The sequence below is a fragment of the Mytilus edulis genome, chromosome 4 (genome assembly GCF_963676685.1).
Source record: "Mytilus edulis chromosome 4, xbMytEdul2.2, whole genome shotgun sequence".
Taxonomy (NCBI): Eukaryota; Metazoa; Mollusca; class Bivalvia; order Mytilida; family Mytilidae; genus Mytilus; species Mytilus edulis.
The window spans coordinates 84,361,254-84,383,837 of record NC_092347.1 but is presented as its reverse complement, the minus strand read 5'-3'; the positions used below and the strand labels follow the sequence as shown (position 1 = coordinate 84,383,837).

Genomic DNA, 22,584 nt, shown 5'->3' with positions numbered 1-22,584 from the left:
ATGCATTATCACGAAAACCCATGAGAGGAGGATATACACAGGAGTAACCAGTTTAAAACCTTGACACTAGATTTCTAAAGTGAGCGTGTTTCAAATTCTTGAAAGGCAAAGATCCTTGTAGATAAACTACTTCACTGCATTATAGGCCCTGCATTTTGACATTTTATGACTTTGCACTGGATTTCTGCTGTGCCAATTCGGATTTGAAAATTTCCATCAAAACCTACCATGTGTGTCTCCTATCACATGATCATGCACTGTAGAAATCGGAAATGCGTGATCAGCATGGGAAAATGTTTTATTCCTTAAATTAAGTCAGAAGTATGTTTATCCTTGCATTGCATATGCTGGATAATATGAAAATGTTACATTTATATTGAAACCTATTTGCCTTGGCATGTTAATATTTATTCACTTATTATTATCCAATGCAAACAGCTATATGGGGGAATATATGTTTGTGTTGAAATTGTGATTAAATATTAATTGTAGTTTAACAGTTTTCTACCATCTTCATGTGCAGCTGTATGATCTAGTATCCAAAGAACAATTCAATATTTTGTGTATTCAAAGTATTCTACACACTGTGAGTCTGTTTTCAAAAATAGTTATACTAACAATGAAATCAACAAACATTTATTCAGATAAAATATTACATTTTAATTGTCTTGCCTATATGCTGTAAATACAATATAAAACTAGAATGTTTAAAAACAAAAGGAAGAAAAATATATAAAAATAGTAAAAACTATCACAGATGTAAAACACATTTGTATACAAAATCAATTATAAACATAAAATAGTGTTAAAACTATGTATATTAAGTAGATATGTACAAATGTAATAAAAAGTACCAAGAAAATGCAATAATTGAACAGTCAACTATAAATGACAAAGGAACACTTCTGTATAATAAAGCTTGTGTATAAATATTTTACATTTCAAACAAATATAATATGTAGGAGAATAAATGCAATAAAAGTATGTAATTATCCAAAAATGTATTTCCGTAAAAGATTTGAAAAGACATTTACGGCAAAGAAAACCATACACATTTGTTGTAATTTTTTTAAAACTCTTTAAAAAATTTGTGCAGCAGTTGCAAAAATAAATCAGCCAAGACATGATCTAAAGTAGAACTACCCATATTGTCTTTGGACTCTTGATTAAATGTGTAGTTATGAAAACGAATAAACAGCCCAGTCATGTTTTGGCAAAACATTCTTAGCAAATATTGTTTGTGAAAAAAACCCTAATGGAGACGAACACTTCAACAATAATCACTCTAAAAAAGATATGGCAGTGTAAGGAAAAAATGAAAAAAATATCAAATCTCCAATTTACATAAGACATGTTCGATCAAGGTGGTTACATTAGCTATAAATCTTGAAACCAAATATGAAATATTCCAGAATATTATTGATCATTATTAACATCCTTCATCAAATGTCATTTATCTTACCATATTGCAATTAGCTATTCATACTTGGATATCATGACACTTACTTTAATTGAAGCTAATATACAAAAATGTTTAAGACTAACAATTGCAGCCAATTATTACAATTGGGCAGATCTTACATAATAAACAGCTTCTTAGAAATATGTATTAATTGTCAAATCATAGTCTCTGTCAAATATCACTGATTGAACCAAGGAGTTCTTGTACACGTCCAACACGAGCAGCTAATAAAGTTACATCCATTGTTGTCTACAATAAAATGAACATATACACCTTAATATCATTGTACAAAAATGTACAAGTATACCTCAAATAAAGTATGCCTATGCCAATATAGTACGAGAAACAGAACTATTCAGCAAAATTGAACATGATATATTGGACCAAACAATGAGGTCAAGGTCAGATGAACCCTGCCTGACAATATGTACACCATGTAATCATTCATCACAAATCTGCATACAAAATATGAAGCATCCAGGTATCCTTTCCTCTGAAATTGTACACAAATAATGTATACCGTGGCCGGACCGCCACCCCGGATTGTAATCAATTTCTCGCATTCTGCGTCTTTCGTTGCTGGCCAGAGAAAATTTGTGAGCAAAATAATCAGCTGCTATGCATTGCTTTTAGTGTCTGATGCCTATTTATTATCATACACTGAGATATGGGGGTCTTATTTTATATGTTCGATAAGAAACTAAATGATACTAGTTGTCTTAACCACATATTTAAACAATATATAAACACTGGGATTTAGATTTTAAAAAATCTTATATAAACAATATTTTTTTTAGAACAACATATCATTGAATTACACGAAAATTAATTCGGAGGCAATGGGAAATCAAATATTAGTTTGTAAAGATAAACTTCAAAATAAAGGAACATATTAAATTCTATCTTGAATTTGCCAGATTATTTCAATGAGATTTAGGTTTTTTATATGACTTTCGAACACCGGTGTTCTACTTTTGCCTTTATTTATATAAAGGAAAATAAACTCATCATAGATACCAGGATTGATTTTTTTATTTACGCTAGACGCACGATTTGTCTACAAAAAACTCATCAGTAACTCTCGAATCAAAAAAGTTTAAAGAGGCAAATTAAAGCACGAAGTTGAAGAGCATCGAGGACCAAAAGTTCTGCTAAGGTAATATATTCCTGAGTTAGAAAAGCCTTAATTATTTAAAAAATTCAAAGTTTTATAACAGTTAATTTATAATTATTACCATATCAATGAGAATTCATTTTAAACACAGACGTGCTGACTACTTGGTTGGTGTCAATTCATATGCTATGAAGTACATTGTACTATGCAGATATAGTGACTTAGATATACTAGCAGTGATTAGATTATAACACAATGGTGACTGCTGTACCCCCCTTTTTAAAATTTATTCCTATAAAGTCACACATCGTTGTCAACATAATACGACTGGTGGGTTTAGCTAGCTACAAAACCAAGTTTAATCCACAATTTTCAACATAATTCGGGAATATGACAATTGTTATCCATTCGTTTGATTTAATGAGCTTTTGAATTTGCAATTTGATTACGGACTTCCGTGTTTAATTTTCCGCAGAGTTCGGTATTTTAGTTATTTTACTTTTAAGTTCATGTTGGATAAACTACAATAAACGTTTTCGATGTTTTATCTAAGCGGAATAAACTGTTAATATAAGAACCAACAATTTGTTATAAATGACAATGCCAACATGGATAACAAACATGAAATATAGGAATACGATTCAATATTTTTCTATGTATCCTGCAACTTTTATCTCTGGACTGATCACAACAAAAAGAGTATTTAATTATCACCATTTAAAACTAGACACAGTAAAAAATGAAAGCAACTTTTTGAATGATAATTCTTATGAGATTATATAAATAATTCAATCAATAAAACCTGAGATCCTGAGTAAAATCAGCTTTATTCAATTTATCAAAATATGATACGTTTTGAAATTCACATATATCAATAGAATTAAGGAATGTACGTGCATACGTGCTATCCATTTTAATAAAGATATGTTGTACAATGAATCCAGTTTATGAAGGTAAAATAAGCATTAAAGGCAACAGTAGTATACCGCTGTTCAACAGATGTTAATCTATGACGAATCTCATTGAAAAGATACAATAACTTAATTAGGAATTGCATGTAATCTTAATATATTGGATCGGCATATCTCATTTTTTTAACCGTGGAAATCAAAATTTCACTACAGCAAAGAGGAACCATATTCGATTTATATATACAGAACAATTTAATAATTTATCTATAAAGTTAGGTTCTAGTTTGCTAAGCTGCACATGTGTTTACTGTCTAAACTTTTAAAAATTTCATTTCTATCACACAATGCACTTCATTGCATTATTCTTATAAATTTTGATTAAAATATCTAGTTCGTATATAATTCTATATATAACTTTCAATAGATCATTTTTCATCAAACAATATTTTAACATCAACTATTAAACGGAAAGGTTTCAACATAAGTAAAGGCGACACACCAAGGCATTAAAGTATATTTTTTCCATTTATTCTAAATGCATCTTAAATATGAAATTATCTTTTTTTGTATTTTCACATGTATTCAATTATACATTTTTGTCGTTTTTACATGTGATGTATAAGTACTATATCATCTGTTTTTTTTGTTCACACGTTTGTCAATACAATGTAATTTTATTCGAATGTCACACAAATGAAAAATGAAACCAGGTTTTATCCACCATTTTCTACATAAGGAAATGTCTGTACTAAGTCAGGAATATGACAGTTGCTATCCGTTCTGTTTATGTATTTGAGCTTTTGATTTTGCCAGTGATTTAGTACTTCATTATTTTTGTAATTCTACTTTTTAGTATAATTTCTTTATTTGTACATCCTTAAAGATATTTAATATTTACCCTCATCTTTCTGTCTGCATTGAATTCTTTTATCTTATTCTGAGCTTCTGCCATATGTTCATTCTTAGCTGCTGACCCTTTGACCCATGGATGTTGTAATGCTTGATCTACTGTTATTCTTTTCGTAGGATCAACTTGTAGCATTTTGCTTATTAAATCCTATATAAAAGCCAGATCATTAGACATGTGAAATTGGAATGGTCTTTGTTCAAAATAATAAGTTATGCCATGGCTAAAAACGAATAAGATAAAAAGACAAAAATAATAACAATACACAACATTGAAAACTAAAGATTTAGAACACAAACCCCACTCAAATCTGGGGGTGAACGCAGATGCTCCGGAAGGGTAAGCAGAGCCTGCTCCACATGTGATTAATTGTAACTGTATTTTGGATTTTATACGTTCAAATGGTAAATCTTGATAATTAAAGTTATTGTACGAAACAAATTTAACAAATATTTGTGAGGAAATTAGCTTCTATATCAAAGTTATATTTCAAACCTTAGCATTCCATGAAATACTGTCCCAGAATGGTGAATCAAAATGGTATTCTCCTTTCAGTATTTGTTTATATATATCTCTGTTGCAATCTCCATAAAATGGTCTATAACCACACAGCCTGAAAATGATAGTGAATAAAAAAAATCATTTTTCAGTCTAAAACTAGAACTACAAATGTTTACCCTTGACTTAGTGGCTGTAGTGCTGGTGGATAAAAATGTCTTTATCTTTTGCTTACACTGGAATTAAGAAACTTAAGGGATCAATTTATTGAGAAGGATCCTTTAAATTTGCATATTAGATTGTTAACAGCAATTATTCAACATATATGAAGATTTTATTTTCATAAGTTCGAATTAGTGATATTGAGTCGTCGAAAAAGGAAAAATTATAATTTTCATGCACTTTTCAGTATTTTTTTAATTTGCTATGGCAGGTACCATGATGTATTTAAAATCAACCAATAACTTTATGAATTGCCGAAAAAATATGTTGTTGTGTGCGTTAAGAATAACACATATCATGTTTGTAGTAGCTTTAATAAACATGTGGTTAACCTCTTCAATCATACTTTAAAATGTATATGAGCACACCAAATGATATCTCATTCCTGTATGATTGTTAGTTACTGTATTGAAGCTAGTTAATTTAATTTTCTTACCTTATATATCTACTAAGTTCTATGTACAGTTTTCAATTCTATCAATATCGAGAGAAACAAACAATTTCTATAGATTTCCAAAAAAAAGTATAATCACAAAAATACTGAACTCCGAGGGAAACTCAAAACGAAAAGTCCATAATCAAATGGCAAAATCAAATGATGAAATACATCAAACGAATGGATAACAACTGTCATATTCCTGACTTGGTACAGGCATTTTTTGTAGGGGTAAAATTAAGGTAAATTCTATTGACAAAAATAATTATTCATCTGCCGATTTTGGTCATTTGAATTCTTGGAAGATCTTCTCTTGCAGATTTTTTTTTGCCTAAAAATGTCTTTATAACTTTTAATGTTTTCATTATGATAGACAAAAATGAAGAAAAAAACATCAATTCTTCATTTTGGGGAAAGAATTCATAAAGATACATCTATATTATTGGTTAAATTAGAAACATCAATATCATTAGTTAAATTTGACCCAGTAGTTTCATAGAAGTTTTGTAAAAACAGTGAAGCAGTTTGATTCATGTTAAGAAGTTAGAGACGTTTTGATAATTTATATTTTAAAATGACACAACAATTTAATACAATTTCAATAATAAGAAATATATAACTTACAAAATATAGATCATTACTCCACAACTCCAAATATCTACTGCTGGTGTATATGTTTTTCCTGTCAGTAATTCCGGTGCTGAAAATTCATGTAAAATTACCTGATGAAGATATTTCCATACATGAGCACATCCATATTTATATATGTTTTCTGAGTATCTTGTTTACTTGAAATGAGTATATAATAAAAGGTGTCATTTCTTGCAACTATTTATATTTTATATTACATAAATCGTATATGTTCTGTTTACTCTTCCACCATTGCTTTTCCCCTAGTTGTCTTCGTTAAATTTGCTTGAGTAGAGTGTTATCCTATCCAGTAAATTTCACATAAATTGTCATTGCATATGAGAAAATTTTCATCTCTTTTTTACTTGTGTACAAGCTTTAGTAACCATGTAACCTTAACCTTTACAAAATATTCTTTAAAAATAGCAAAATAAAAAATAAATGGTGCTTTTAAACACCAAAGGTTTATTTTTATGACCTAGAAACCTTTTACTGCAATGAAATGTAGATTTTCATTTGTAATAACCTACAACTGTCAATTCAATGTAATATTTTTTTCGACCGTTTTTCGTATGAAACCAGATGTGACGAACTATGATTAGGTGGTTCATTTGTTTTACACTTTGCATAACAGTGAATAATAATGTTGATACAAAACTTCAATGGAATACACAGGCTTCAGATATGATAGCATTGTGTAACGTAAAGTTTCTTACTCCTGTAAATATTACATACCACCGTAACCTGGCGTTCCACACACTGTATTCATCTGTACTTCATGGTCCAATATTTTAGATAATCCAAAGTCAGCTGTAAATTAATCACATTTCAAATAATATTTAAATATTAAAGGTCATATAGGCGATAGGCTTTCAAAATATAGTAAATAACTAATTTCTCAAAAACAAGTTGTACACAATCTCTCCAAGTTTTGAAAATACGGTTGTTATATTTTCTTCTAGAATGTCTTGTATGAACTTATCATTTTTGTAATTGACCGTAAAATTAAAAAAACTTTGACATATCTGAATAAACCAAATATTAACCTTATTTTCACAGAAAATAAAGAAATGAACATTGCAAATCCTTGATTCCCAACTCCATTATACATCAATTTCAAAGTTCATATAAAACACTTAAGAAGAAATTTTACAAACAATTAAGATTGGCAATAATTATTGTCAGATGCCTTTTTCAAATGTTTAACTGGTATCTACGTTTGACATTTTTGAATATAGATATTCAATGCTGCAAAAAAATGAAATTCGTATACAATAACTTTTGAAGCCCATCGACGATATATAAACATTCAAAAGTCATTACAATTAAATAAAACCTTTTATGTCCAAGCAATAAAATAATAAAAGATATATCTGCTATATATATATATCAAACGCAAATATCAGTTAGTGTTCACAGAGAACTGTATACCCCTCATGTACTTACATTTCCTTGTGAATTTTAAAAATAAAAACGGGTTAAACTTTAACCAAGCATATATTTTCAACACTTAAAACCAAAGCGAACTTGTGTGGAAAAGTTTATATTTGATAACACAACTCCATGGTAAACCAATTTTAACCAAAACTTTAACCTGATTAGTAAAACCATAAAGTATCTGTCAAATCCGTAACTTGACATATATCTTAAAATGTTCCACTCATAATACTAAGTACATATATGCATTATAGGGTTTCAAGTAAATGTGATCCAAAGATCATGGTAGAGTTAATCAAATGTGTTTTCTGATACAGGAGGGACAATACAGAGCGAGGCATAGCAATTCTAACATTACTCACCGTACTTGAATGATCAAGGACACAAATATTATTTCATGTATTTTTTTTTCTGAAACTAATGTTTTTTGTAGTTTCAAGAATAACCTAACTTTTAATTCAAATTAAGGGAAAGATAGAAAGTAGCGGTCTGAAAGATCCCAATAGTTCTGAAACACTACAACTCATCAATGTCAAGCAGGTGATTAGATATAAAGTCATTCTGTTAAGTATTTCCATAGAAAAATGTTACAGGAGTATTTGCTGGACAAACAACCAGACGGACAAGTGAACAATGTGAATGCAATTTTGTACCCACTCCGATAGTTAAGTTTCATATTTAACATACCAATTTTGAGAGCTGAGTTTTCTGTCAGATCTTCATATAATAAGTTTTCAGGCTGAAAAAGACAATTATGAATTTTCAATTAATAAAATTTTAGGTTTTAATTATGATTGATCCTTATCCTGGGGAAATGTCTCGAATTCTATATCACAGACATGATATAGTATGGGTTCAAAATATTGAATATGACATGTCGGCTTTCACAAAAATTTAAGCTATTACTGTAACAGTCAGAACTCTACTTCGTCTACGAATTATACCACCTACTTCTTTCAATCAGGAAATTGAACCCAATGAAGAGAGGAATCACTGTCAATGAGGCTCTTGCAAACCAATAAATTTATTCATATTGCATTTTCGGATCCTTTTTTTTTTATAAATGTATTGTATAAGACAAATGTGTTCATTATTAAGCATTCTCTCATGATTGTGGCCCGTTATATGTTTCCTGCATTAAGAATTATTTAAAGTATCACGCTGCACAGATCGTGATACGAAAAAGAGATACAAATAATGGGTATATATTTGATAGGCTCTGATGTTATATTACGACATTTCTATGGTTATTCGTAAGGCCATATTTGAGACTTTCAGAAGTAAAAATAATGTACACGTGCATTTAGGACCCACTAGACATTTTCAAGAGGTTGAAGACTAAATACCCGTAATCACTGACAAACAGAAAAAAATGCTTTTGTGCTATGTTTCAAAAAGTAAAATCTTGAATGGCTTTTGGTAATGCATTAAGGAGTTGTGAAAAATTAAATCACAAAAATACTGAACTCCGAGGAAAACTCAAAAAAGGAAAGTCCCTGATAAAATGACAAAATCAAAAGCTCAAACACATCAAACGAATGGACAACAATTGTCATATTCCTGACTTGGTACAGGCATTTTCTTATGTTGACAATGGTGGATAAAACCTGGTTTTAGAGCTAGCTAAACCTCTCACTTGTATGACAGGAGCATTAAAGTTTGTAAATGTGTCCGACTCCCTGCATTTTTAATGTATATTTCACGAATTTTAGTGTTCAAACATTGTAATGCACAAAGCTTCTTTAAATGCTTTCCAAACTCACTTACTCTATTGTTATGACTCATTACAAACATATTTCACTCGACCAATCTAATGGAATATGATGCGAGATTATGTATCACATATTTTTGTACAGTTTACTCAAACCTTCTTAAATGTAAAGTGTTTACGCGACATTTCAGTTGCAATCAGATAGTTGCTAATTTTTTAGATGTTCCATCAAAAGAAAAGTTGCCAGGGCCAGAAATCGAATGTATCTCCTTCCAATTACATGAGCATTCTTACCTTTAAATCTCTGTGCACCACTCCATTCTGGTGAAGATACTGAAAAAAAAGACAAGAAACCTTATAAAAAGCTGTTGGTTTATGTCCTCTAAGGCAGTTGATAAGTAAGTAAATATAAATTAAATTTCATATATCAAACACTACGCATTCACCAATCGTATACTATTGATGTCATGTTTTCTAAATTATGCCACACTTAATTTATAAAGACGATTCAGTTAAAATCACTTTTGGTTATAATTTTCACAATAAAAAGTGATGATTGCAGGTGGTTTATCATATATAAAAAAATATCTACCTTCATTAAACGTTCCAGTATTTAACAGAGTCTAAAATAATAAGAGACGATCAATCAATCAGAATTAACTTGTGACTTGACTATCTGGATATAACTAAGCAGTCATCCGATTAGATTTCTCCAGGAGTACTTACATCAACAATCTGAAGTTGTTGAATGGTTCACTTGTATGAAGTACATGTGTTTGCGAGTAGCAGAAATCTATTAATGAAAGCGTCTGAATTATTCTATGGGTTTAACTTTAACATATATATTTTGTTTTTAATCTATATAATATGGAACAGACACAAGAAATTCATACTTATAAATCCTTCTGCCTAATATAATATCTTGGTATATGTATATAATGAAAATATGAGTAGCATGTATTTTAAACCAACAAGTATATTGCATATTTCAAACTACAAATGTAATGAAGAAAAGAAAGACAGAAGCAAAGCTTGGGAAATCATACTCTGTGAGGATGACATAGGTTTTTATGACGATGTCAATGATGATGATGGTCGTTGCTAATTTCATTAACACCTTATTTTAAAAGGCACAAGAAATCTGCATGACACTATATGTTTAACGGATATTCGTTTCTATCTTACGTGTACAGCAATCAGTATCTGTTTTACAGCAGCAGCTGCATCTTTCTCACAATAATTACCTCGTGTCACTATCCTAAAAAATATGATAACAAATATCAGAGTTCTATTGGATATTATATAATTATATAAAAAAATATATATTTTATGTATAGAAAATATGGACAAATGCATCTTCTAAAATGCATCTATTGCTCAACTAGGTCCAAGCCGAAGACAACAATAACAACCCTAAAAAAATAAGATAACAAAAATATCAAATCCCAAAGAAAATTCAAAACGGAAAGGCCCTAATCATTTCTAATCAAATGGCAAAATCAAAATCACAAACACATCATTGAATGCATCACGAATGGATATCAACTCAAACAGTTTTAGTAAACGCTTTCAATATCTATAGTATCTGCAGTATTTTATCCGGTTATCATGAGGATTATGGAAATATAGGGAGCAATCATCGTATATTAATAAAATACATTTCTCACAAATAGATATATTTCAACCGTTTTTTTATTATTTAACAAATATGGTTATGTTCAAGACCATATCCGTATATAAACCATACGTGCATGGTCAGACAATGAGTATATTGTACACGTTTAAAATAATTAACGGACCGGACCGATTGAGTTTATAATTCAAACAGGGTTTTTTCTCGGATTTTCATAAAAATCGCTTCTTTATGTCAAGGTCAAACCGAGACAGGCTACAGAGTTCATGTCAGTTAGTGGTACATTTAGTTAGAAATATTTTTTTTAATCCTGATTTTTTCGTCCAATTAGATATTTCTTGAATTTATCATTCCAAGTTGACATGTTGTCATTCGTAAAGAAACATGGATAATAACTATACACATAGTAAGGGGTCAGCTGAAGGACGCCTCCGAGTGAGGGAGTTTCTCGCTACATTGAAGACCTGTTGGTGACCTTCTGCTGTTGTCTTTTCTATGGTCGGGTTGTTGTCTCTTTGACACAATCCCCATTTCCATTTTCAATTTTACATGTATCGATGAATTATTAGGTAAATAATCATTGTCAAATAATCATACAACAATGATCACCAAATGATTTATGAACTCAAAATATGATTTTCATAAACCGATGTTTTTTTGCAAATCTAAGGACCTAATATACCGTATTAAAGGTTATCGTTTCAATGTTCATTATTTAATTAATAATTACCTTGAACATACACGTATGTTCGGACCATATGATTATATACGTATTAGTAATAACCGTACGTGTATGCTCCAAATACAAAGTTCTGGAAAAGTTACACAAAATCAGGCTATCTCACCTTTCAAGCAGTTCACCTCCTGTCGCTAGCTCTAACACCAAATAAATGTGTTGTGGTGTTTCAAATATTTCTTTAAGTCTAATCTGAAGTATGAATAATATATATATTAAACAAACTATATCACAAATTTGGAATAAACGAATGTAGGACACTTGTTTTCAAAAATACGTTATTTTTTAGAATGTATTATTCATCGGTTTTATTTATAGCTACACAAGAATGCACATGCTGGAATTTCTCGACTGATTTACTTATCATGATTGAATTCATGTTGAAAGTGTGTAATATGAAGGTTTTTCTATAAGTTTCAAGTGTAATTAACGTTATAAATGATCAACATAAAAGGAGTCAAGGTCAGATGAACCATAACCAGACAGACATGTACACCTAATAATTATGTATGCATCAAATATAGTTACCTTTTGCTGAAAGAATTTGATAAACAGACAAAACCATGAAAAGTTGAACGGACCAATAAATCATGAAAATCAGGTCAAGGTCAAATGAATCAAGCAAGACTAGTATATACAAGTAATAATCATTTTAGCACCAAATTTATAGTTGGCCTATTGCTGATAGTATCTGGCAAGTAAACCAAATCAGAAAAAAATTTAATCAAACAACCATAACAATGAAGTCAATGTTATATGAAACCTGCCAGTCAGATATGTACACTCAATTATTTCAAACATCAAATATCGTTGACATATTGCTAATAGTTAAGACAGCTAGACAAAATCAGAAACAAATTGTATTGACCAATGAATCATGCAATCGAGGTCAAGATCAGATGAAACCGGCCAGACAGACATATGTTCATCTTACAATCAATAAATCCAAACATAGATGACAAAATTTGATAACAAATGTCAAATAAGATTGTTCTAACAATTTATACTGGAAATTTAAATATCACAATTTTAAATAGAGAATAACGTTACCTCGATTGAAATAAATCACCAATATCTAAACTGATGAAGAATTTCTTTCTGGAAATAGTATAATCATAAATTAGCTATGGGAAACCCTAAAATCACTGGATTAAATATTTAAAAATAGCACTGGAGCTGAATTTTATATTCAACTGTTTCGGTTCTTATATAACATTGGCTTCCAGATATTTGGCTTTGACTATGGTTCTGTGTGAGGTTGAATCTAGAATACGCATAATCATCAGCTCAGTATTCAGTGCTTTGGTACAGACAATGACTTACTAATATAACAAACATTTCAAAAATCCGTTTACCAATTCAAAAACTGTCAAGATGAATTTGGCTATCATTTAATATCTTTTTTGATCGGACACCTCTTCATTCTTGGGTTGAAAACAAGAGGCTTTGGTCGTTTGATCAAGAGCAATGCAGAAACATGGACTTTATAAAGTATTGTTTTAATTTTGATTCAGGGGCTGTTGAAAACATTGTATACGTTTATTGCAGACTAGCGTAAATTGTGATGCTGGCAATTATCAAAGAAGAGAAAAATGATTCCTATATTAGGCGATAGCTTTATCAGGCAATACAAAAATAAAAATATATGATTGCAAAAATTGATGCATATTCCAAAAAGTGTTCACACTTTACAATTCACCACTGTGAAACTGATTCGTAAATAAGAAGTTAATTGTTCAGTAAGACCTAAGAAAAGTTCAACGACATATTTGTCAGACGGAAAGATAAAAGGACAAGATGAATGCCTATAGAGCCAAACTCCTAGATTGGATTTCAAATTGTCATAATGTTATTCAATGTTAACATACCACATTTGGATGATCTAATTTCAGCAAAACACCAATTTCTGCATTGATTATTTTCAAATTAGCCTACAATTATAAATTTCAATACACATAAAGTATTTGATAGAAGGATCAAGCTTCACATATGTCATAATATCAATGAGAGATCTACAGACAACATTAAATTTATCATCTGTGTAACTAGTTATCTAATGTACCAGGCTTATAATTTATTACGCCAGACGCGCGTTAAAAGACTCATCAGTGACGCTCAGATCAATATAATTAGAAAGTCAAACAAGTACAAAGTTGAAGAGCATCGAGGGCCCCAAATTCCAGAAGCTGTGCCAAATACGGTTAATATAATATGTGACTGGGCTAATAATATCCTTAGTTTTTCAAATAATTTATACTTTTGTAAACAGTAAATTTGTAACAATTACCATATAAATGATATTCATGTCAACACCGAAGTGTACACAAGAAGACACGTTTAATGTATTAATTAAATGTTGACTGCTTTACCCCTACGTTTTACATTTTTAGCTATAATGTCTTTTGATTTGTACACCCATTGTTGTCAATATAATGGAATTGTATATGAATGTCATACCGGTCAGAAGTTTGATTACCTATAAAACTAGGTTAAATGCACCATTTTTAACTTAAAGAAATGGCTGTGCGAAGTCAGGAATATGACAGCTGTCTTCCATTCGTTTATTGTATTTAAGCTTTCGATTCTGTCATTTGATACAGCACTTTTAAATTTAAATTGTCCATAGAATTCGGTAGCTTTGATATTTCACTTTTTGTGGGAATCTGAATAAAATAAAGGATTTTTCTATCGAAGAAAAATATATTCATCTTTTTAAAATAATTGTTAGATTTGAAAAAAAAATATACATGTTAGACTATAACCCAAAATCAATGCGGCTCTTTCCATGCTTATCCTTCTCTACACTAGTAAACATGTTTTCACCTGAAACGATAATTTTGATCTTAACCACATCAGTATTGTTTAGATATTTGGCTTCCAGTCAATCAAGTACTGTTCAGAGGTTAATGTACATTGTATCTTTATATATAAAAAAAGAAGATGTGGTATGATTGTCAACGAGACAACTCTCCACAACAGACCAAAATAACACAGAAATTAACAACTATAGGTATGCCTTTTTGTGTGTCTTTGATACATTGATGACGTGGCTCTGTACTTATTGTACGTCATTGTTTTATTGTACTATTTGTAAAATTGAGAAAGGAAAAGGGGTATGTGTCAAAGCGACAACAACCCGACTATAGAGCAGACAACAACCGAAGACCACCAATGAGTCTTCAATGTAGCGAGAGAAACTCCCGCACCCGGAGGCGTCCTTCAGCTGGCCCCTTAAAAAAATGTATACTAGTTCAGTGATAATGGACGTCATACTCAACTCCAAATTATACACAAGAAACTAAAGTTAAAAATCATAAGACTAACAAAGGTCAGAGGCTCCTGACATGGGACAAGTGCAAAATTGCGGCGGGGTTAAACATGTTTATGAGATCTGAACCCTCCCCCTATACCTCTAGCCAATGTAGAAAAGTAAACGCATAACAATACACACATTAAAATTCAGTTCAAGAGAAGTCCGAGTCCGATGTCAGAAGATGTAACATAAGAAAATAAAGAAAATGACAATAATACATAAATAACAACAGATTACTAGCAGTTAACTGACATGCCAGCTCCAGACCTTAATTAAACTGATTAAAAGATTATGTCTTCATCATAAAAATATCAGGCACAATCCCTCCCGTTAGGGGTTTAGTATCATACTATCATAAAATATATGAAAAGAACATAACCCGTGTCATGCAAGCAACTGTTTTTTTTTAAATAAATGTGTTTAGTTCCGATGCAAAGACCTTATAAGTGAATCAATATTAAAGCCAAAATATGCAATCTTTAATGATCTGACAACAGTATCGTAACTATATCCCTTCTTCATAAGTCTGTTTAAAGGTTTTGTGTATTCTTGTACTCAATTTTTGCTAAAATGCTTGGTCTATATGCCATTTGTGCTTCTTTGTTACACATTTGTTTTATTTTAGTGATTCAGATTGTAACACAATGTTGACTACTGTATCCATATTTTTAATGTTTTTACCTATTGTGTCTGTTTGTTTTGTTCACACACCGTTGTCAATATAATGGAATTTTATGCGATTGTTATACAAATGAGAGGTTTAGCTATCTTTAAAACCAGGCGTAATCCACCATTGTCTACATAAGAAAATGACTGAAAAGATCTTTATTGACTGCAGGCGAATTATCTGGATTTACTGAATTGACCTCAGCTGATAAGTCTGAAAATTGTCTGAATGACTGAACATATAATTGAGAATGAAAATGGGGAATATGTCAAAGATACAACAACCCGACCAAAAAATAAGGCAACAGCCGAAGGCCACCAATGGGTTTCCGACGCAGCTAGAAAATCCCGCATCCGGAGGTGGTCCCCAGCTGGCCCATAAATAAAATTGTTAACTAGTAAAATTTTGTATTTTACTTACCCGTTTGGTTAATATTTTCACAGCCCACGCCTTGCTTGTTCCTTTGTCAATACACTTGTGCACTACAGAAGTAGCTCCTCTAAAAACATATAAATTTGGAATGAAAGCATTTTTTTTTGTCTGAATGTATACAAAACGTGTTGTCTACAATCTAAGATTGTCTAAAAGGTTAGTTGGCAATGACAATTTTAATATAGAACAATCTGAGTGACAAACATCTAAAACTGGCTGGTCATGTCTAGCTTATGTGTCAATTGTAGCATGCTCGAAATATAAGTACCCTAATTCATCATGTTCATGATTCCTAACATTTGATGAATAAGAACTAGAATTGTTATCAAAGGTACCAAGATTATAATTTAAACGCCAGACGCGCGTTTCGTTTACATAAGACTCATATGACGCGCAGATCAAATTTGTGATAAAGCCAACCAAGTACAAAGTTAAAGCGCAATGAGGACCCAAAATTCCAAAAGTTTGTGCCAAATGCGGCTTAGGTAATCTATGCCTGGAGTAAGAAAATCCTTAGTTACAACTGACAAGCATATGCTTCAATAGCAAACAAATAATTGCTTTATGTACCACTAACGCCACTTGTAGACAGATGTTTACAAATTGTTTCCCTAACATTAGCCAATGGAGATTGCACACATGTTGCCTTATAGAATCGTAGAAGACTAAATGACAAAATCGACTAATCAAATTAAAAAATTCCATATAATAGACACAATTGTTTCATCCGATTTCAACAAAACAGATAGTAAAATTGTTTCAAGGAAGACACAAACTTATCACAGATGACCCGAAAATAAATTAGAGTATACAAGGACTGTTCAACTTCTTCACAGCTCAGAAGACTTCCAAGTTTGCCAACATTTATTGTTTTGTTAGACCAGGTCATGAGCATCTAATGCCAGTCAAGCAGGCGTGTTAAAATATACAAAATAACTTTTCTTTTGACATTTTCATGACTATGATAAATCATACTGTTTAAAGAATAAATTTTGAGTCAATGAAGATCACATACTTGATAGTAGCTTAAATCAACATTTCAAATACTGTAACTGATCGACAAATTGTTGTCAGTAATTTTATTAGAATCCTTATCTAATATTTCACAAGGTATCAAAGAAATGATCTTCTGTTTAGTTTTAATTTTTCTTAAAAGATCGATAGTCTTAGTTGTTTCGTTGTTTTCCTCTTTTAGTTGATGTGTTTTCCTTGGTTTTAATTTGTAACCCAGATTTATTTTTGTCTCAATCGATATATGACTTTCGAACAGCGGTATACTAGTGTTGCCTGTATTTACAGTGATGTTGTTTGCCGAGCCTGGAAATTTATATACGATCTGGATAATCTTATAATTGATCCTTTAGATACTCTTATTTTAAAAGGTTTTCAATTCAACACTGTATTAAGTTCTTTGAATATAGTTTTTATTGGTAAAATATTCATTTTGTAATCAGTAAATTGAAAACATACTTTATATCATTGTTATACACATATAAAAATTCACGGTTCTACAATCTATCAGTACTTATATTTTGTCATTGTACCATACAGGTCATGTTTTCCCTGACTGTAAATGGAGTGTTCCACTAAATCTATTGTCTAATATTTTAGTCTTCAATACATACTTTTTGTATTACTTTTGTTAAGTTAACTTGTTATTTGCTTTGAACTATCTGTCGGTAACAGGGAGCACTTTTATATCTGTACTATTGTGTCTTTCTTGTTGTTAGGGATGTATAAATTCCCTGTAAGTGCCAGTCTGTATTTTATTATATATTGTTCTATTGTGCATCGATCAGATGATATAACCTCTATTGCAACTGACTTTTATTGTTTGTTCTTATGGTGTACTGTCACACCACTATCCCAGGCTTGGGGATGGTGTCTTGCCATATTTGTTTTTGAACATATTTGTGAATTTGTAAATTAGGCCATTATTTTTCTCAATGTTTCATATTTTTCATATTGGGACCTTTTAATCATAGCCGACTATACTGTATTGGTTTTTTTTCTCATTGCTGATGTTTGAACTTTGATTGATAGTAACTGTTATGTCATTGGCAATAATACCACATAAATTTTATATTAGTTATCTATACAAGAGTGCACACGCTGAAATGTCTCGCCTTCTTTACTATCATTGATATTATGTTGATAGTCCTAAATATAAAGCTTTATTACAACTGTTACACAAACTTAACATTAACCAAGAAAACTAAACATTGACCAATGAACCATATGAAAATGAGGTCAAGGTCAGATGGACAATGCAAGGCAGACATGAATAGCTAACAATTCTGCCATACAACAAATATAACCTACATGTATTGCTTATAGATTAAAAAAAACAGACCAAAACACAAAATCTTAACACTGAGCAATGAACCATGAAAAGAGGTCAATCTCAAATAAAACTTGTGCGAATTGACATGTAGATCATAAAATGTTTCCATACATCAAATATAGTTGAACTATTGCATATAGAATTAGAAAAAAAACCAAAACTCAAAACTTAACGTTAACCACTGAACCATGAAAATGAGGTCAAGGTCAGATGACATCTGCCAGGTAGACACTTACATCTTACAATCATTTCATACACCAAATATAAACATATTGCATACAGTATAAGAAAAACAGACCAAAATACAAAAACTTAACTATAACCACTGAACCATGAAAATGAGGTCAAAGTCAGATGACACCTGCTAGTTGGACATGTACACCTTACAGTCCTTCCATACACCGAATATAGTAAACATATTGCATACAGTATAAGAAAAACAGACCAAAACACAAAAACTTAACTATAACCTCTGTCCCTTGAAAATGAGGTCAAGGTCAGATGACACCTGCCAGTTGGACATGTACAATTTACAGTCCTTCCATACACCAAATACACAGGACCTATTGCTTATAGTATCGGAGTTATGGACCACCAAAACTTAACCTTGTTCACTGATCCATGAAATGAGGTCGAGATCAAGTGAAAACTGTATGATGGGCATGAGGACCTTGCAAGGTACGCACATACCAAATATAGTTATCCTTTTACTTATAATAAGAGAGAATTTAACATTTAAAAAAAATCTTAACCTTTTTTTCAAGTAGTCACTGAACCATGAAAATAAGGTCAATGACATTAGACATGTGACTGACGGAAACTTTGTAACGTGAGGCATCTATATACAAAGTATGAAGCATCCAGGTCTTCCACCTTCTAAAATATAAAGCTTTTAAAAAGTGAACTAACGCCGCCGCCGCCGGATTACTATCCCTATGTCGAGCTTTCTGCAACTAAAGTCGCAGGCTCGACAAAAATGAAAAGCATGTCAACAATGAAAAGTGAAGCAAGGCTGTCACCGTTACATTAATGATCCATTTCTTTGACTGGTTCCGCCCACAAAATATCATTACAGTAATTGTTTTTAATCAATGCTATGATATCAAACAGAACTAGAAAAAGGTTATTTTACGATTACACAACGTTCTTGCCTATGCATTTGTATTTGTTATATTTCTCTTTACATAGCTAGTGCTATAATGACCTATGTAATTCTGCAGAAATCACATCGATGATAAATAAAATTGTGTCAAATACTAAATGTTGATATAATATGACGAACGTTTTGATATGTCAACATGAATACAATACGAGATTATGCGTCGAATCAATGTTCATCAATTTGACAACTATAATAAGCTTATTATCAGTAAAGAATAAGAAATAAAGTAGGGATATAACACTTTTTCTTCACTTAGATACATTTAGGCAAAATACAGAAAATATTGTAAAGCTTTAAATGCAATCAATGCAATAATGTATACAACTTGTCTACCCCCTTTTTTCCTCCATTTGTTATACCACTATCATTGGCAACAATTTATCCATTTGGATGGAATGTTTTAATCAATCATAATCTTGTTCATTTTTGTTAACATGTCTGAATAGTTCAATTTACCACAAACAAACATATATTTATTAAGCCTTTTAAATTCTTCGTTTGATATAAATAACTTTTTGAAATTCGTATGGTAACTAACGTGGTTCTTTTATTCTACCTTGTATCCTTTAGAAAACATACTTTCCCAATTCTTTCAGAATTTCATATTTTTCCTCAAACGATTCTTCTTTAATACTTTCTGCTATCCAATATTCTTGTCTTTTTTCTGGCATTTTTATCGGAAATTCAGAAAGCTTCCTTGTCAACACGATAATCACTTGAATACAAAACAAATTCCGAATGGAAAAAGGAAATTATCGCGGGAATATTTAAATTGTGTATAAGCGCTGAAAGGGATGTCAAACACATGTTTGTTAGATACTTGGTTCTAAAGCATACTACTATTCTTAGAATATAAAAAAAAATGCAAATCAAAGAAAACAGACAAAACGTTGGTTATATTGGTTAACGTTCTTGTGTACACGATTTATACACTTCAACCACAGTATCCAGGTTATAATTTGTCACTTTGAACTCCTTTTTATCAACAAAACTTAAGATTATGTTTATATCCAAGCCACTGGCCTTATGGAATTCAAACCTATATACTCAAAGAAGTAGCTGATTATTTAACACAATACCTGACTATGCTATAACAGAAATCTTTGGACACATGAACCATCCGAACGACAGGTAGGCTGATAATATTCCACCAGTCTTTGCAAAAGTAGAAAACACAAAGCTTTCAACTAACGACTAGTTACATTGACTTTCGTCTGATGTAACATGTTGGAACATATTGTAAACAGCACCATCATGAATCAATTTGACCAACAACACGGGTTCAGAACAAAAGGATCATGCGAAACCCACCTTCTGATTACCCTTGATGAAATTGGCAAGAACCTACATTTAAAACAAAGGAACATCCTGCTAGTTTCGCATAATGTGTTTGACAAAATGCCCCACAAGAGACTCCTCCGAGAAAATGCACAATAATGAATTACGGAGTACTAGGATTAACCCTTCACAATATGACGACTTTCTGGACTTTCAACCAATCTTGCTTGAAGGGCAAACATCCTAACCCCTAGTTCTAATATCAGATAGTCCTAGGTGGGGTTATGATACCCACTTTTATTCCTGGTCTACATAAACGACCTGACACAATCTACATTACTTGAGACAAGGTTATTCTCAGACGACTGCTTAGTTGAAAGGAAGATCAAGAACAACAAAGACTCCCAGACACTACAAGACGACCTAAACAAACTCTCTAGAGTAAGAGACAAAAAGGCAGAGGAATTTCCATCTCGAGAAGGGCATTTTGAGGGGGACTACCAACAAGATAAACTCACCGAATATGAACTACTAAATACATGTTTGCGTTTTAGATGCATGAAGTGGAAAATACCTTGGAGTCACCATTTATCACGACCTACAGAGGAAAACGCACATCAACAAGTAAAGACAGTAGGTAAGGCATCAAGGTTTCTCCAAGAATGAACCTAGGGCGATGTTAAAGCCAATGCCTTCATCACTATAGTAAGACCAACTCTGGAGTATATATGCTTCCACTGTTTGGAACCCCTAGCAAAACAATCTATAACTAGAGCAAGTGCAGAGGAGAGCAGAAGGTTCGTTTACAATGATTACAAGACGAATCTCCAGGTTGTGTCAGCTCTCTAATGAAGAGATTTATTTCGGAGCACCTTTAAGATCGATGATTCAAGGATCGTCCTTTGTTGACATTGACCGAACTAAATATTACAAACCTGGAGATTCACGGACCATAGGATGTCAATGCATACATCATTGGTAATCTCTAATTAAAAGACCAGTACAGATACTCATTCTTTTCAAGATCAACTAGGGAATGAAACACTACCTGAAAGAGCCACATCAGCTACACCAGAAGATTTCAAGGACAGTCTTACCATCTTGACTGAGGCCTTGACATGAGCTGCACACATCTGGAACCCCATAGATCCCATATGTACAGTTTTAATTTCTATATAAATATTGTAAATAGCTACTGTTGGATCTCAAAGTGGTGGAGGAAGGACATCAGGATTCAACGAGCAATAGTAATTAACATTTGAGAAGAGTCTGACTCTCTACTGAAAGAAGATTGATATCAAATTTCTTAGATAATGGAATTTGATCGATTGATAGCTGGTGTGTTTAACCACTTTCAGCACTACGAGCTCGATCATGGCGGTTAATTCTTACTGGCAGAGGAAGCAAGAGACAGAAGGAAAACAGCCATTACTAGTCAATCAAGATTGGAATAAAACACACCTTACCAAAAACGTGTTTCGATTGACGATCTCAGTGTTGACAAGCAGTGATCCATGTGGATTAACTACTCCACTTGATCATAAGCCCTATAATTTGAAGGACTGTAATTTTAATGACATTGCACAGTTTTCATTCTTAACTAATTCTGATTTAAATTTCCATCAAAACCTACCCTGTCTTGTCACCTCCACAATGAAGTGAAGATAAAGGATGGTTCCAGTTTGAAAATA

The 22,584-nt window shown here is 31.6% G+C and overlaps 1 protein-coding gene across 1 annotated transcript; it reads right to left on the bottom strand.

Annotated features, from left to right (window-relative positions):
• Positions 1-620: 620 nt before the first annotated feature.
• On the bottom strand, positions 621-20,354 carry LOC139520791 (calcium/calmodulin-dependent protein kinase type IV-like). Its single transcript, XM_071313739.1, has 12 exons — positions 20,195-20,354; positions 16,098-16,176; positions 13,566-13,628; positions 11,807-11,889; positions 10,514-10,586; positions 9,623-9,661; positions 8,305-8,356; positions 6,916-6,990; positions 6,175-6,250; positions 4,890-5,007; positions 4,386-4,544; positions 621-1,711 (listed from the first exon to the last, which is right to left on the bottom strand). Exons 1-12 carry the CDS (start codon positions 20,284-20,286, stop codon positions 1,634-1,636), a joined length of 987 nt encoding a protein of 328 aa, XP_071169840.1. The 5' UTR covers positions 20,287-20,354; the 3' UTR covers positions 621-1,633.
• Positions 20,355-22,584: the final 2,230 nt, after the last annotated feature.